Source organism: Podarcis cretensis (assembly GCF_951804945.1).
Source record: "Podarcis cretensis genome assembly, chromosome: 2".
Classification (NCBI taxonomy): domain Eukaryota; kingdom Metazoa; phylum Chordata; class Lepidosauria; order Squamata; family Lacertidae; genus Podarcis; species Podarcis cretensis.
Window position 1 is genome coordinate 51,855,365 of NC_137171.1, and position 18,616 is coordinate 51,873,980.

Below are 18,616 nucleotides of genomic sequence, written 5' to 3' on the forward strand. Positions count from 1 at the left end.
CTCTGGTGTGGTCTTGGGGTTGAAACAACTTTGGTCATACTGGTGGGTGACTTGAATCAGGGAATAGTAGACGGGGAGTTTGTCCCTTGTTGGTTTTCCTGGAGTTTTCAGCAACTTTCATGACCATTATATCATTTTGGCCCATCTCTCTTGCTTGAGACTTGGAGACTCAGTGTTATGGTGGCTTTGATTCTTTCTTGAGGGACCAGTTCAGAAGGTGGTGTTGTGGGACTTCCATCTCATGGCCTTTAGGATGCTGCAGAGGTACCATCTTATCCCCCATATGCTTTTAACATCTGTGTGTAACCACTAGAGTGTCACCCAAGGCTTGTACATGGGCAGCAGGAGCATAAATCTGAAGCAGCTAGCACACGAATCACACAGCCATGTGTTTAACCTACAGGATAAAAAGTCATCCCAAAGCCAGGCATGGCTACACCCAGTAGCACAGCTGCCTCCTCATTTTTTTTCACTCTTGAAACATGCAGAAGAATAACACACTTTTTTTTTTACCCAGAAAAAGTGCACATTTTAGCAGGCTGGTGGATGGATGCTGTTCTGCATCTGTCATTCAAAAGGAAGCCTTCCCGTTAATTCACAGAGGGAGTTGTGTGTGTCTTTAAGTGACTGCTGTTTTGGTGTAAACCCCTCTTTGCTTCACAGCCTTTTTTCTGATGCACATCTTAAACTAGTACAGAATGCATCTGCTTATGCTGATGCAATATTAGTAACAATAGTTGCATATTCATTTCTGGACTCAGTTTACAGCACTGACCTTTTAAAATCCTAAATGTTTGGCACGTTAGATCAGTGCCAGAGGACCTGCTCTCAGGTTCATTGTCATGGTGAGGGTCTTCTGAGTAGTGGCCCCACATATTTGGAGCTTTCCCCCGGAAATGGTATGCATAGCTCTGTTTTTTAAAATGCGTGTTTTAGTTCACCTGTTACTGAGATGTTGCATGCTGTGTTTTTAAAATTGTTTTTTTTTTTTATAAATATTTATTGAGATTTTTTTTAAATACCAAATGCAAAAATAATAAACAATATAACATGGATCATAACACATTTTTCAGAACTTCTTTGGACTCCCTCATGTCTCCCACTCCCACTTACATGTTTTTAAAATTGTTGTTCTGAGTTTAACATTGGTGTGTTCTTACTTATGTGTTTAAATTTCATTATGCTTACAGTCACTTTTGTAAGTTGCCTTTGGAAGCCTTTGCTCTGAAAAGCAGTGTAAAAAATTCCTTAAATATATTTTCTGCATTCCCAATTGTAGTTTCCTAACTCCTTTTTTGCAATACCTATATCCTCCAATTCCCCTTGTCCTCTTCCTTGCTGATACTGGAGATGATTTAGCAGAAGGTCAGCAAAGGAAATTTTGCTACATCTGGCACTGAAAACACAGAAGCTTTTAAAGAGATGGTCACAGTGAGGTGTTTAGGTTTAGGAGAGAGCAAGTGAATGGGAACCCCAAAATTGCTACTTCATGATTTCATTATAGCACCACAAATTTCAATCATTTTTCTGCTGCTGAAGGTGGAGGGAGTCTTTTGGGCTCGTATGTCTAGTAAAGCCCTTTAAAAGATTTGATTTTGCATCTGAGTGCCTTTTGTATATGTGGGTATAATTGCAATTTAGCAACCACCATGGCTTCTTCCAGGAGGTGCATTCTGGTTCCAGCTGTTCCATAAATTGTGGTATCAGCAAAACAAGCCTAACTCTGGCTTGGATGCAAAGAAGAAAAAGTTTGCTGTGCAATTTTTCATGCCAGCAGAGTGGGATGGGGGGTGGGGTGGGGGACAGGGAGCATAGTACCAGGCCCAACTGACAGCAGCCGAGACTTGGAAAAACAGGAATTACATTTCGGCTTCATTCTGTTTCTGAAGCATTGCAACCTATTTTTGGAAAGCAGAGGAAGGCTCGCTTCCAGAAAGGTTGTCCTGACTGGTGTGTTTTGCCTGCTAAATGCCTTTCCGTTTCTTTCTTTTTATGAAATATTTTTACACTGGAAAGCAGGGAAGATGGCAAAGTTATCTGAAGCTGAACTCAGAGGAGCTTTTAAAAGTCTGTTCCAAAGGGAATGGAAGCTGTACAAGATCCTGAATCATTCTCTAGCTTGGATTTTAATCCCAGCTGGATAGGTTTTACCAGCTTCCCGGGCTCACAAATGCTTTGCGCCACCGGGATGCAGATCTTTCCTGGCCAAGCACAGACTTTGTCAGCCAGGGGCCAGGGGACCTTTGGCATGGGAAGATCAAGCTCCCCGATCTGCGCCTACCAAATCAGTAAGCCCAACTCAGGCTTGCAGACTCTGCACAGCTCTCCAAGATTGTCCTGGCTCCTCTGGCAGCAGCAAACCCCGAGGTGCAGCAAAATCCAGGCCCCTGTTCAATGGCCATGTCCCTGCAGCATTCTAAATCTCTCCTTATTCAAGCCATTGGAGCAACCCTTCTGTGTTTCCAAGACCAAATGGTTTGGAAATTCAAGAGAGGAGGGAGAAACAGAACAGCAGAAATGTTTATGTTGGATGCCCTTCCAACTCTCCCCAAAGAAGAAGCTTGGGAACGGGGTGGGAGACATCTGGCCCAGAGTAGCAGCATATTAAGCATGTAGCCCCATGGTTAATATTACGGAGAAATTAGTCCTTATCTGTGTTCCGCCTTTTTTAAAATGGTCACCCACACCCTTATAATTTGCTTTTTCTGCATCCCACTCACAATAGCATACTAACGCTTGAATTTCATTACCAGTGTGGGTATTTGGCTTTCTGTTTCAAATATGCTGCTTTCTGGGAAGCCCTGATTGGTAACATTATACATTGTGGTTTCTGTCGCCTGAAAAAAAAAATGTTTCCAGTGATCCTCCCCATCCAGCTGCCTCTAGCATTCTTCACAAAACTATAACACATTCAGACTTGAGGCCTTTGATAGGAACCAAGGAAGCATTTTTGATTCAGCACGCAAAATATTTTTCTGTGGGGGAACAAATGCCATTGGTTCTAGTTTTGTTTCTTATAGCAACACCCAATCAGTTCTCTCCCTCTATTTTTTTTAAAGTGAATATTTAGTTTTTTGTGTGGGATTACCTCTGAAACCATTAGGAAAGACTTTGGTATTCAGATTTGAAAAAGTTCTCTAAATGCTACCATAAAACTGTTTCTGTAATGGAAATCATTCCCTGTTCCTTTCCTCACTGCTCATGTTATAGATGTGCATTTTTAAAAGACTGAGCAACCATTATGAGAATGAGGACACTACTATTATTTAGCCAGCAAAACATAGCAGGGGTCTGTGCCTTAAACACTGGTATAAAAAGGGGCTTCTCTTGTGTGGTGTTTCACCATTTCTATAAGAATGAAATTTATCAGAGAGTGGGTTTGACCTTGTTCAGATGTGCGCTACAAAATCTTCTTGAAGTTGCAAGAGTTCAGTGGTACCTCAGTTTAAGAACAGTCATGTTTACAAACAATTTGGTTTATGAACTCCACAAAACCGAAAGTAGTGTCCTGGTTTGTGAACTTTACCTCGGTCTAAGAACGGAATCCGAACGGTGGAAGGGCACCGGCGGCAGGAGATCTCATTAGGGAAAGCGCGCTTCTGTTTAAGAATGGTTTCAGTTTGAGAACGGACTTCCGGAACGGATTAAGTCTGTAAACCCAGGTACCACTGTATAGAGTTTTCCTCTAGCTACTTCCAGAGGTGGCTCTGTAGATCCAAGACAGCCTCCTTTGATTAGAGGAAAGTTGGAAATATTTGGAATGAAATATTGTATCTTGCGCAGTTGGCATTCAACAATATTTAGTTCTTTAGGAATATTGGAAAATTCTCTCTATGAATCATGAAAACTGTTCATGTGCATAACAGCTCAGACCTGCAGAGTCCTGATGTGTTGGTTTTAGTTGAGGGTTATGTTTTCTAATGCCACAGGTGTTTGTTTGTTTATTTGTTTGCTTTTAATACCCAGATGGCTCTGGCATTGTTTGGAAATGCAGAAGGTAGTATTTCAAGCCTTTGACCAATCTAATGCCATTTCTTGCTCGGAGCTCTTAGATGCCCAGAATAAAAAACTGCAAACTACTTGAAAAATCCATGGAAACATGAATCAAGGTAAAATACTCTGAAGTTTTTGCATCATTATTCTCACTCCATTTACACTCTGCTTTAGGGCTAAGCAAAGTTCAAATAAATAGTAGACAAGCCTTTTGAAATGATGGTGAGATGATTTAGTATCATTTGACATTTCCAGCAGACCTGGAGGTCACACAATAAGCTAACATCCATCCTAACAGTACCAGGAAACTTCACAGACCAATAAATTATGATGATAGGATATTGATCATGTAAGGCAGGGGTGGGAACCTTTATCAGGTTTGACCTCATCAGTCTCATGATGCTTTCATGACATCACATGATTGACAGGTAGATTGTCTCACGCATTTGTCAAAATCCCTTATGTGGTGTTCTGCAAAGCTCCATTCAGGGGTTTGAAAAAGGCTTATTTCTCCTCTCTCCCTGGAAGGCACATGCAACCAAAGTGAGCAGACTTTCTAAGGTGCCCTGATTTCAGAGGTTTAAAGGAGCAGTGTGAAGTGACTCCTAAAGGGCTTTGCAAGGTGCCCACACAGGAAGGACAAATTATATCAAGCTGTAGATTTATTTATTTTTAATAGTGTCTGTCCTGATTCAGATGCTCAATTTCTGGCTTTCTGAACCTTAGTTCAGTAGCTGGAGATGAGTGATGAGACCATGTACTCCCTCCTCGCCTCTCTCTGTGATTCTTCCCATTCTTGGTACTTACATCCTGGTTTAATTAAACAACTGTTGTAGTTTAACATCTGTTTCCTAACCAGGACCTCAAACCTACTTCAGCCTAAAATGGTCGTAGGTATGTATAGTTTATTTTTACGTCATGAACTTGCAAAATACAGAACTCTGCTCACAAGCTGTGGTGGAATAAGAGGCTATGCCCTCTTCTAAATGTCCAAGCAACTGTGCAGAATGCTCTACAGATGAAAGGTGGGTTGGTGGGGAAATTGAAAGAGGGAGACCCCAAGAAAGAAAGAGAGCTGAAACAACAAATGAGCTCCTCTAGATTAGCGATGTGTAGTGTCTGCCAAATCTTTCAGGAAGCAGCTTTTATAAGCAGAACTAAGTTTTCCAAACTCCCTATATCCATGGTGATCTAGAGGCTGTTCCCACCAGTGTTTCCTTGAAGGGGCTGGATAGAACTGTATGGAAACAAAACTTTGCCCAAAGCCAAAGTTTTTAACTTTGGCTGTGAAATTGCTTTTGTGGAAGCTTAAGCTGAAGACCATGGCGGACTTCCAAAGGAGAAGATTTAACAGGATAAAAATGTTGAAGTTAGATTGTTATCTGCTTTCTGCCTCCCTCCCATGCTGCGCTGCTTGAGATCCTGTTAGCCTTTTTTCCATCAGATTTCTTGAACACTCCCTGTAGAATCATGGCAACTTGGGGGGGGGCATGTACTTGTGTTCTTATTTTGCTTAGGCAAAGCTTCAAGTAGAGTTCAGATGCACCCCCCTCCCCAAGACCAGTGAAAAGTTGAATCTGAACCATTACTGTCAGAGTGAGGCGCTTAACTCTCATGTGCATGACGTGATAAGTTTCAATCTTTGGACTTCTTCGTTCATAGTGCTGTCTCTTAGCCACTGCAGTACATCACCTCAGCATAATAGAATAGTGAGTAGAATTATTAGTACAGCCTTTCGTTTGCTGCCTGGACTGTCTGGACCCAATTAACTTTGATTTTGTTTGCCAATCCACCTTATGCTGTGTCACAACCATGCAGCCCCTGGCATACATTTAAAATTGTATTGCATTCTCTCGGAAGGATGTGTCCCTGTAACCAGCGCTCACAAGGCCATTTAATTTGATGTTGACAGTAGGCTGCTGTGCCACTCTTGTGGCAAGCACTCTTTGAAGCTGTAGCCGCATTGCATATCTGCCTATTCCAGGCATCTAATTTTTCCTCCTGGAAAGAGATGGTGTCCATATGTTTAAAAGTGAACTGGAGGCCAAACCAGGCAGAGTATAATTTGAGAGGTGACGAAAAGTGTATTTCTTTCAAAAGAGTAAAAGTGGGATGGGAAGAGAATGGTGAGGAAATACAGTCACAGTACGTAATTACATTCAAAGGTATGACAGGTGCACTTTCTGCAAAGAATGCAGGTTCTGCCAAAAGATAACCTTGCTTCCTAAAAAAAGGTGTAGCCAACTGAATCACTGCCCACCCTGAGTGCTGTACAGGCACAAAGAGGGATGGGACTCACCATCCAACATCTGACAGAAACCCCAGTGATGTGGGGTGGAAAGTTTTCCCTTTATCCTTAAAAATGAGTTGTTTAATAAAATTGCTTGATAACCTAATAATACAGCAAAATAAAATTTTCATGCCAGCCAATATGACTTAGTACAATGCTTGTTAAATATGAAATCAGAGTTGCAGTTAAACTTTTTCAGACAACTATCTCTAAGGAGAATATATATTTTATGCACATAGCTCTTCATGTATGTTAGTATGTTAGCAGCCTTCACTCCTTTGTGATGGGACAAGAACTGATTTAGTTTTAGTTTGAAAACAGCTCGATAATTACCTAGCAGAAAGTCTGCCTTGACTCTTTTCAGCTGAACTTCTTTCTCTGCTTCTAGAGTTTAGCCTTATATTGTTGCCATGTAGGATTTTCCCTAATACTCTCAGATGTTGAAAAAGCAATAACCAAATGAACTGATGTAAGCAAGGAGATTGAGGAAGTTAATGTAATTGGATATTCCTGTGCAGATTTTTCTGGTGTCTTTGACATTCCCCGCTTGGGATGTGAAGCCTTACCTCTTCATTGGGGATTGTACCCTTACATAGCTTTGCTGGTTTCCTTTATGTAGCATGCAACCTATTTATCTAATGTCTAAAATGACCCCAGATATTTTTGTTATAGTCGCCGGAAATAGTTTGCATTCTGACCCATGTATACTTTGAGCTTTAAATATTAAAAAAATGTGAGTGGTGGTACTTTGGCTACCCTTTAAATCACGGTACTGATGGGGGACCTTGCAGATATTGTTTGATTCTATCTCCCATTAGTCCCATTAGCCAACATGAGCAGTGATTAGGGATGATGGAAGCTGTATTCCAGTGACATGGAGGGCCACCGGTTCAACAACATTTGGGGCTTGCCATATTGGCTACCAAATCAACTTAGCTAATTGAAAGGATTGCCTTTTGGGAAGCGGCTAACTTGCAGTTTCTTAAGGTGACAAACTTGAAATTATTTAATAGTTGAGTTTGTAAGGAGCGGGCTTTTAAAACAGCTATACATTATTTTGTGATTGAGAGAGACCTTTTCTATTCCTGCCCTTTGAATGCTCAGATAAGAAGCCTCTTGAGCAGGCATTTTGATACATGGAACTGTCCAAGGAAGGGAATATAAATGGCTAAATGATTAAAGGAGTTGCGATTGCAATCTGCCTTGTCTGTCTCTAGAAACTGAAGTTGTTTGTTCTAATGTAGATGTTCTTCACATACGGCATATGATGCAATTTGTGGTAGATTTACAAACCTCGCCATTGCTGTGCTCTCCTTCACTCCTAGTTCAAAGCTTGGATGCTTAGTCCAGCTCTTTTCAACTGACCAGGATTGCTGCCTTGGAAATCCTCTGTTGTGGGAATGCAAGTGCTTATAATCCATTTTCAGAACAGCACAAACCTAAATAGCAACATTTCCACACATTGGCATTGCCCACTTTAGAAATAAAGACAACATTTTATACCTGAAGCTATTATACTTGCAGGTGTCTAATGTAAAATCGAGAACAAGTCAAATCTCATTAGGAATAAGGAAGCATATTTGTATGAGTATCTTTTAAAGGACTTGGCTTTGAACTCTTTCCTAAACACAGTGCTGATGTTTCTGTTTCATGGTTTTCTTTCTTGCAGAGTTGTGCTGAAAATAAATGGCTAAATTGTGCAGAAATACATTCTTTTTTTAAAAAAAAAAAGTATGGGGTCAGTTCATGTCATAAAAATGTGGCCTGAATAATTGGAGGGTGCCTGCCTCTTTCAAGATTGCTTCTTTAATATTTATGTCTCTTGGAAGGTTTTGTGTGTGGGACATTAATGGTTGCCCTTTGCAAAGGAAACTGCTGCAAAGGGGAGAAGGCTACTGTGGTGATTTTTTTAAAAGTGTAACTTCAGAATAGGGCAGGGCATTGTATATAAATAAAATGTCTGCTCCTTGGAGTGGAGGGAGAAGGAGCAGTAGCGTTTCTACATCTTAAGATGCTGGCAGAGTTCCTGTATCTGTCACTTCCCCTAGCAGTCAAGGAGAGGAGAAATTTTGTGTATATTTATGACTAGCTGGCTTCTTACTAACTCAGCTATATACCTTTATTTAATTTATCAGGTTAAAACACACAACTGCTCTCTATATACATAAATTGATTAGAATGTTTTTAAATATTTCTAGGAAATTAGTAATACTCATATTTGCAAGGCTATATTAAAGGCTTGCTTATAACTAGACTATAAACAAATCTTGACGTTACTGGAAATCCCTTGTTTGTTTGACTTCTATGCCACTTAATACAACAAAATCTCTAAACTGTTTGCATAAAGTATGGTATCACGAGCGATAAATAAATACATAATATCAAAATGCATTAGTAACCCGGTAAAATATTTCGTGGAAAATTACTACAGAAATGTTCTAGCTGTGTGATCAGAAAATAGAGACACAGAAAGCCTGAAGAAATGAGTACCGTATGTTTTTCACAGGCATTTAAAACCTACCACAGTGGAAGCATCCCAAATACAGTGGTACTTCTGGTTAAGAACTTAATTCGTTCTGGAGGTCTGTTCTTAAACCTGGAACTGTTCTTTATCTTAAGCACCACTTTAGCCTATGGGGCTTCCTGCTGCCACCGCGCCGCTAGAGTACAATTTCTGTTCTCCTCCTGAAGCAAAGTTCTTAACCCAAGGTACTACTTCTGGGTTAGCGGAGTCTGTAACCTGAAGTGTCTGTAACCCAAGGTACCACTGTAGTGTTCTAGATTCTGAAAGAACCTGCTTTTGTTCTATCACATTGTGACACTATATAATAGTCTGGCCATCAGAGCCTTCTCTAAAGGGTGTACAGTTTGTCTGGGTCTGTACAAGGGAAGGTGGTCCTAAATTGTTTTGGCTTTAAAAGTCAGTAACAAATGACTAACTGGCAGCTGGTGCTTTTCTCTTTCTTTAACGCAAATGACACATGTTTACAGTAAGTTACCTCACTCAGCACTCTAGTGCTGAATTTTGCACAGGCTGCAACCTCTGGAGCAGGTGCAAGGATCATCCCACATATAATGCAGTGCCGTAGCCTAATTGCGAGGTTGCTAATGCGTAGGCCACAATAGACAAACTATTCCTGTACAGCAGGGGTGCACAACCTGTGGCCCTCCAGATGTTGGACCACACCTCCCACCATCCCTGATCACTGGCTATGCTGGCTGGGGCTGATGGAAGTTGTAGTCCAGAAACATCTGGAGGGCCGCAGGTTGTGCACCTGGTACTATATGGGAAAGGGAATATTTGTTATGCCAGCCGAAGTTGGTAGTAGGCGTTATGAGCCACAGATATCATCACCTGGACCTCTTGATGGCTGAGATGGTTCCAGGAGCACACCCAAAGTGCATGCCTTTTTCTACAGAGAGAGTGGAACTCCATCCAGAAAAGATAAATAACCCAGGTCCTGTACCTGTGGACCACTCAACCACAAGATCTTTGTCTTGTCAGGATCCGTTCTCATTAATTAGCCCCACATACAGTAATAAAAATGTGGCACTAATGTTGTTTAAACTGTATCAGACCAGATTAATTGGTACAGGAAGCATAGCGGTGTGTCTTTCACCAGCTGAAAATGTGAGAGCTGTGTTCTGCTTTCTGTGAGTCCTCATAGAGCACTTGTGCTTTTCCTACTCTATTGTCTGCTGCCTTAAAAAACCCCACAAAAGTTTAAAAGAATGCAATATCTCTGGATCAAATAGAAAAGCCATAATGTTCATGGATGTGTTGAAGTAATGAACATGCATTACTGTGATTGCTTGTGCAAATGGCTAGAGAGATTAACTGGCCATTTACTCTGATTGCTTGCATGTTTTATGTGCACATCAATAAGAAAATGTGAGTTATAATTTTTCTTTCAACTCTGGTGACTGAGTGAATCTTGGAGAGACGCCAACCCAATTGCTGTCTGAGTTCTAAATATAGAAAGAAGCACTGCTGACCCTAGTTACTGGAATATCCAGTTTCTACCAACTGGAAAAATATAATGAAAATTCCATGATGATTTTAGTTGATGTAGTGGCACATTACATTTTATAATTTGTGGCCACAGAGAATTTGGACCAAAATTATTGTCAATAAAACAAGGACCCCACCCCCAAGATAATGAAATTTGTTCCATTGTGGATATAAGAAAGGAGCCAGCATCTTAAACTTTTCCATGAAGGACTTATTCACAATCTTGCTTGACTTGCTGACAGATTGATTCAAATTTCCATGTTCCTTGCTTCAGAACTGCAGCTACGATGGTGGGAAACTTCATATGGGCTGTTGAACTTGGAAGAAAAAGTTGTGAATGCCTTTTCTACTACATCATATTTTTTGAAAAGTTACTCCTTTGCTGAACTCCTGTGCAGTTGTCATTCAGGCTCTGTACACAGATTCTTCCCTCCCTGGGGTGGTTCAAACATTCAGGAGTCATCAGATCCAATTGGGGTAAAGTCCTGCATGGTGCTATGCAACTTCAGTAGGCAAACAGACCATCATTAATTCAAAAACACTTGACTATCATAATTTCTTCTTTGAATTTGCAAAACTAGCTCATTGGGCAAATAGATTCTAGGCTAGCTATCTGCCCCTCCACCTGTGATAACTCTTACTAGTCAAGAGTTTGACATAAACATGAGCTCAAATGGATAAGGACAGAGTTATTTCAGCCAGGGCTGGTTCAAGATACTTTGCTGCCTGAGATGGAGGACAATATGGCACCCTTCCCCAAGGCACATACAGAAGCCAGCTGGACTGGTGGAATTCCAATTCTGATGAAAGGACAGTTTCTTCTACTGCAGCTGAAGACAGCAGGCTAGTGTAGCAGGCCACATGGCACTCCGAGCTCTGTCCTCCTGAGGCAGCTGTCTCACTTAGGGCAGGACCTGTCTATAGTAAGCATCTTTGAATGTTTCCGTTGGTCCTCTCTCTTGGAGTACAAACAGTGCATGTGTACATGAAAAGGAGTGTTGGCTTTCTTAGTTCAATGCCACTCACACTGGAGGAACAGCTCCCATTTTACTTCCTTCTCAAAGTATATCCCGTATGTTTCGCTCTATAACACACACCTGACCATAACACGCACATAGTTTTTAGAGGAGGAAAACAAGGAAAAAAAATTCTGAATGAAACAGTGGATGTATCATTTTTGTGCTTCATGCTGTGGCCACAGACATGTGATTTGACGGTGAGTTTCGGGTAGCCCAATGCAAAAATCCTGAGAATCCATTAGGATCTGTGCTTTGTAACCACGTTTTGGCACCATTGTGGCCCCAGGAAACAGTGGGGCGTGGGTTTTTTTGGTTCAGGCTGTAGCCATGGACATGCTATGTGATCTGATGGTGAATTTGGGGTGACCCAATGCAAAGATCCTGAGGATCCATGTGGATCCATGCTTTGTAACCACGTTTTAAGTGGGGAGGGAAGGAAAAACACAGAAGGGACAAGGAGCACGAGAGGGGTGTGCAGAGAAGCAGCTGGCTAAGAATGCAGGAGAGGGGTTTAACGGAAGGGAGGAAAGGAAGGCAAAAGTTTTCCCCCAGCCACCCACCCAAGCCAGCCCCCCCTCTCCCCCCCCACTGCATGTTTTCCGGCTGCCTGTGAGTCCCTAGAATGCTGAGCCGGGTGGGCTGGAGCCTGCACGCAGTGTGACTAGGAAGGAATTAGAAGGAAGGACGCGATCCTTTCCTTTCCCCTCTGCTTGCCAGGAGGGCAGGGGATTTCCCTGCTCTTTGTTGCATTTGAGCAAACACAGCAACCGAAAACAGAAGAGGGTGGGCAGTAAGACCCTGAGGCAGAATGCAGGAAAGCAGCAGCCTCCTCTCCTCCGTGACTCTCGATCTGATTTTTGCCTGATTTTTGCCCCTGCACTCGGGCCAGTCAGCTCCAGGGAACACACATTCGCTCAATAACACACACAGACATTTCCCCTTACTTTTTAGGAGAAAAAATGTGAGTGTTATAGAGAGAAAAATACAGTACATTCTCACCTTACAAGCATGACAGTTTTGTGGTCACCTATCCAAAAAGGCAGAAAAGAAAACTGAGCAAGCTTTTATGGACTGGAATCACCATTGCCTTTTTGTTCCAGCAGGAACGTCCAGACAAAGCAGTTTTACTTGTTATAAGGGACAGGTGCACTTGTTGCAGGGAGCATCTTGGTATATCTGTGGCAAAAACTGTAAATCACTGATACACATACAATCAAGGCTTCCACACATATCTACAGGGGTATTTTAAGGAATACATAGCTGTGGTTTTCACCTTGGGTTTGCTGCAGGAAACTCCAATATAACTCTGGTGTACCTGGTGCAAACAGGTTTGCTCTGTAGTATGAGTCAACAGATTAGGCTTCCTTCCCTTCTCTCTCTTTTGTTTGTTTATCTTGATTGCTGCTAACTGCTGTTTTATTTCTTATTGGTTTTTTTAAATAAATTGTTAGTTTTTGAGCAACATTAATAGTATTATTTTTTTTAAAAAAAGGTGTAGTTGAAAAGGTTTTTTTTAATAAATAAATAAATAAAAATTCATCGGTTTGCATTTCTATCCTGTCTGATAATGCACGCACACACCCTGCTCCACTATCCTTAGTCAAAACTAATTTCTGTTGAAATCAACTGGGCAATGTTCCAACAGGGAAGAAGCATTCAACAAATAACACTGTGAACTTGAAAAAAGAACTAATTTATATTTTTAGAGTTTCCACAGTCCCTGATGGAATGAATGGCCAACAATCTAAAATCACAGCTATGAATGAAATTATTTCCATGGGATTATGTTAGCGTGATTTGCTTCCTCCAGTGTAACATTTGCTTTGCCATGTGTCTGAATGCCCTTATGGGATATGTCTGTGCTTGAGCCACTGAATAAAGATAGCAATCAAGGAGTTCTTTGAGAAGTGAGGTTCTAATGAACCAGAGGATTACCCAAACAAGCAGTGACTTGCATTGTTCTTGTCTCTCCTTCCGTAGGCAAGATCCTCTTCCGCCGAAGCCACATTCGCGATGTTGCTATCAAGCGTCTTATACCCATTGATGAGTACTGCAAGGTAAGCGGTGTTTTCTTCCAAGTTTTGTGCTGATTGTTGAGATACATTGTTTGCAGCTGGTTTCAGTACAGCAGCCTTCCCTGCTCTAGTGACCTCCAGGTGTTTTGGACTACAATTCCCATCATACTCATGGTCATGCTGGCTGGGGCTGTTGGGGTACTGTAGTCCCAAACATCCAGAGGGCACCAGGATACACAGTAAGTTACCTTTTCTGTTTTGTCTTATTATATGCTACCATAGTTTGTGTTAATGCATTTTCACTTGAGTAAGAACTCATCAACGATGACCTTGAATGTTTCTTACTCTGCAGACTTACCCACAGAGTAGTTATGCTGACATAAGGAAGCACTTTGGACATTTACAATGCACTACATAAATGCTTAATAACAGTGCTTTTGTCTAGGAAAGGAAGGTGCTGGTACTCACCATGACCTGCCTTTCTCTCTCCTGTCCCCCCTCAATTAATTGAAGCCACACTTTGTGCCCCCCTCTCACTTCTTCAGTGTCTCCCCCCACCTTGCCCTATCTACTCTTCACATCCACCCAGTGTCCTGTCTTCCAGTGTACCATTGAGTCCCATCAGAAAAAAGCAGCTCTCACTAAGATAAATAATAAATGTTGTTGTTGTTCCTTTTCATGCCAAGTGACAGCTGCTCTCATTGTAGCTTGAAGATGATGGCATTGTTGGTCAAATGAAAGCAACTGCCTTTAATGGTTTCAAAGTGTGTTAGGTTATCCTACTCCCCTTTTGAAATAGCTTAGTTCAAATGAAATCTCACTTGAATATTATTCAGACTGCCTCCTTCAGTCCCATTATACTAGTCCAGGGGTCAGCAAACTTTTTTCAGCAGGGGGCCAGTCCACTGTCCCTCAGACCTTGTGGGGGGTCGGACTGTATTTTGAAGGGGGGGGAAAAGAATGAACGAACGAACAAATTCCTTCTTATGCCCCATAAATAACCCAGACATGCATTTTAAATAAAAGGACACTTTCTACTCAGGTAAAAGCACGCTGATTCCTGCACCATCCTTGGGCTGAATTTAGAAGGCGATTGGGCCGGATCCGACCCCCAGGCCTTAGTTTGCCTACCCGTGTACTAGTCATTAGAAAAGAGATGCTTCTCAGATTAGTATGGAAGGAAGTAAGAAGGACCTGTGGAACAGGGGTGTACAGTGGTGCCTCGCAAGATGAAATTAATCCGTTCCACGAGTCTCTTCGTCTTGCGGTTTTTTCGTCTTGCGAAGCACGGCTATTAGCGGCTTAGTGGCTTAGCGGCTATTAACGGCTTAGCGGCTTTAAGAAAAAGGAAACAAACTCGCAAGAACTCGCAAGACGTTTCGTCTTGCAAAGCAAGCCCATAGGGAAATTCGTCTTGCGGAACGACTCAAAAAATGGAAAACTCTTTCGTCTAGCGAGTTTTTCGTCTTGCGAGGCATTCGTCTTGCCGGGCACCACTGTACACATGTGCATGCTAGTGCAGGAACACATATAAATATTTTCAATTAAAAACATAAAGAAATGGCACAGTTCTGCAGGGATGGATTTGGTAGGACTTGCCATGTATAAAAAGCAATTTGTTTTTGATACTAGGGGCTGATGGGATGGAAAAGTCAAAAGTCTGCATTGGATTCGGCAGAAGGGGAGTGGTGGTGTTGGTCATAGGGATGCTTAAGCCAGAAAAAAGCACAGTGTGCATTGCCCCATATTTCTGGGGAAGATACCCCAGTGGTCATTCAATTTATATGATATCACTAATCAAAATTATATTGCAACTGTTTTTTTATATTGAATTCTCTAGGTTTTTAACCTTTTGAAGTTAGAAATGCATTAAATAATTACGATATCATTATCTTCCTACAATCTGGGGAAGTCTCTTTGAAATTGTGTGTGTGTGCTTGTTTTGTTTTATAATATGTGTTTTTTGTGTTGGGGTTGCTCTTATAATCTGTAGTAAAATGTGTGTGAAATACATGTATGTGTATATACAATTTTCATTCATTCAGCTTCTGATATGCTTGTTCCTCTTGTCACGGAATAGGTTAAAATATGCCCAAATAGGCACACCTGTGTACACACACATTTGCTTTTAAAGAGGGAGGAAGTCCATAGGTGATGAGGCAGCCGCCGGCTCCTACAAAACAATGCTATTGATGACATTAAATTTAACAAATCCGTTTGACTTTCTATCATCTATAATGTTGTAGATGTGATCTAACCACCTTAGTATTTCTTTCTTTTAGTTAATGATAACCAGGTAACCAAGACTGCACTCTTGGCCTTCCAACAGCTGACATTTAACTCTGTATTTGCTAACAGGGAAGGATGGGTGTGGAGTAGGTTCACACAAGGAAGCCTGGCTTGCCATGATATGGACACCACTCTAGCAGTACAACTTATCTGCTGCTGTTTTTCCATGCTTTTCGTAAGGGAAACCACCATGGGGAGGAAAATTGTATTCCAACTGAGCACAGATAAATAAATCACAGAGATGACTGTGGTTTGTGGATATACAGCAAATGCTGAGCGTTACAAGAATTAATTGCGACCACATCCTTTTCAGAAGCTGCATAAGCAACAATCTCTCCACTTCTCTTCTTTGCTTGCTTGGGAAAGGAGGGGAAAGCATCATTTCCCAGTACAATCTTTCAGAATCATAGAAATGTAGAGTTGCGCGGGACCCTGAGGGTCATCTAGTCCAGCCCCTGCAGTGCAGGAATCTCAGTTAGATTATACATGACAGATAGCCATTCAACCTCTGCTTACAAACCTCGAAAGGAGAAGAGTTCAGCAGCTCTCTTGGGAGTCAGTTGAACAACTCTTAATTGTCAAAAAGTTATTCCTGATGTTTAGTTGGAATCTCCTTTCTTGTAACTTGAATCCATTGGTTTGTGTCCTAGCCTCCGGAGCAGGAGAAAACATGGGTGGGTTCAGGTGATCAGGGCACTTGCTTTGGTTTTTTAATACACACAAAATCACTCTCATATATATGGGTGGCACACACCTCTTACACAGGTCAGCTGTTACCAGGAGTTCTATGGAGGTATGTGTGAGTGCGCTGGTTGAGACTGTATGTTTCTTTCTTTCTTTCTTTCTTTCTTTCTTTCTTTCTTTCTTTCTCCTCCACCAGCCTGTTTGTTTTGCATGCTGGCTGCAGAAAAAGGGAAGCTCACTCCTCAGTCCTTTTCCTGCTACACCAGCCTATTTGACAGAAAGCAATTCCCACCTGTTAAGACACTAGTCCACTGCACTTCCATGCTGGCTGTGAGGAAGATTTCCCTCCTCTGTGGCCAGCATGGAAACACTGGCTGCTACAATTATTGATCTATATGAAATATTTGTAGGCTACGTTTTAAGGTCAGCCCCCTCAAGATGACTTCTAACATGTGGATCCACAGTATATAATGAGTACTAAATTGAAAACCATAAAACACACAAAAATAACTTCACTAAACAAAGAGAAGGGATGCGGGTGGCGCTGTGGGTAAAACCTTAATGCCTAGGACTTGCCGATCGTATGGTCAGCGGTTCGAATCCCCGTGGCGGGGTGAGCTCCCGTCTTTTGGTCCCAGCTCCTGCCCACCTAGCAGTTCGAAAGCACCCCTAAGTGCAAGTAGATAAATAGGTACCGCTTTCTAGTGGGAAGGTAAACAGCGTTTCCATGTGCGGTGCTGGTGCTGGCTCGCCAGAGCAGCTTCGTCACGCTGGCCACGTGACCCGGAAGTGTCTTCGGACAGCGCCGGCTCCCGGCCTCTTAAGCGAGATGAGCGCGCAACCCTAGAGTCGGACACAACTGGCCCGTACGGGCAGGGGTACCTTTACCTTTAAACAAAGAGAACTAGCAGTATCGCTAACTGCAAACAACATTCGTCCCAGTAAGAATGAAATCCGGTGACTAAAACTAATGCAGCTGCATACAGTGGTACCTTGGGTTACAGACTCCGCTAACCCAGAAATAGTACCTCGGGTTAAGAACTTTGCTTCAGGATGAGAACGGAAATCGAGCGGCAGCAACAGCGGGAGGCCCCATTAGCTAAAATGGTACCTCAGGCTAAGAACAGTTTCAGGTTAAGAATGGACCTCCAGAACGAATTAAGTTATTAACCTGGTGTACCCCTGTATTGTTTAACAGTTTTTGCTGGTGGGATTTTGTTGCTATTGTTGTTGTTATTTTGTATCTTCATTTTTAGATCTTATTATTCTTCATGATTTATGTGGCAGTTGTTCAGTTTGGTTGTGTACCTTTTGATGTGTTTTATTTATTCATGACAATAAATAAATTTTGTAAACCTTTTAATATTGCAAGCTGCCAGGAGCATGGTTTTAACTACAGTATAGCAGCATACAGATAAAATGTTGGTGATATACACCAACCCAATAAAATCCTTAAAAAGGCAAGTGTGGGGCAGGAAGACAAGTAAAAGACTCTCTTCCATTTGGGCCACAGGATCATAGTCCAAGATTCTTTGCTTAGGTAATTACCTCATAAGGAACAAAACATTTGGCTATCTTACCACACACATCACAAAGGTTGTGGCACTTCCCAAACCATCAATCTTCTGAGCAGGTGCTGAGGAATTTAGGGAGCGGCAGCCTAACTCCCACATCAGTAACATGAACGCCTACCATCGTTTCTGTTCATTGTACAAAATTCATGCCTCGGAACGCTTTCATCAAACTTAGAACAGGAATTGATATGTATCCCAACACCTGTCTGTTCTTCATCTTTCCCAGCATTGTATGCCCCTTCCTTTACTTTGCCAGATATTGTATGATCTCATAGGAGAAAAGGAAATAGACACCATAATAGCCCTGCCTAAATTTGTCAGCTCCATAACCAAGGGGTACTGATCCATGCTAACCTTTTGGTTAAAGCTAACAAAAAAGTACAAATAGTCATAGTAGCTATGATATGAATGCAAACTGTTCATTACATTCTGCAGTGAACAGAAGCTACTACAAACTGACAAAATAAAACTGCTATAATACTGATCACATTAGGTACTGTGGTTTTGGAGTTCTGCCCAAACAATAAATTATGGATATTTTTACAAACTGCCCCTAGTTTCATCAGTATTTCTTATGTGGTAAATGTTGAAGCCCAAGGAGGGGTGTATACCACCCCCAAAAGGCCACAGCTGTTTTAGATACATCACGACTTTGGGAAGATGTTTAATTAGCCTGCTCCTTATGAGGTAACCATCTTGGATTGGACTCTTGCTCTATAACTTTGCAAAGCAAGAAGAGA

The 18,616-nt window shown here is 41.7% G+C and overlaps 1 protein-coding gene across 3 annotated transcripts in view; it reads left to right on the plus strand.

Moving 5' to 3' along the window:
- The window catches only part of SH3PXD2B (SH3 and PX domains 2B), a 105,454-nt gene that overhangs the window by 45,308 nt on the left and 41,530 nt on the right, over nt 1-18,616 (plus strand). For all 3 annotated transcript variants that reach the window (XM_079964785.1, XM_079964783.1, XM_079964784.1), the window contains exon 4: nt 13,295-13,371. In XM_079964785.1, the coding sequence (XP_079820911.1) occupies nt 13,295-13,371 (77 nt within the window). The remainder of the gene's footprint in view (nt 1-13,294; nt 13,372-18,616) is intronic.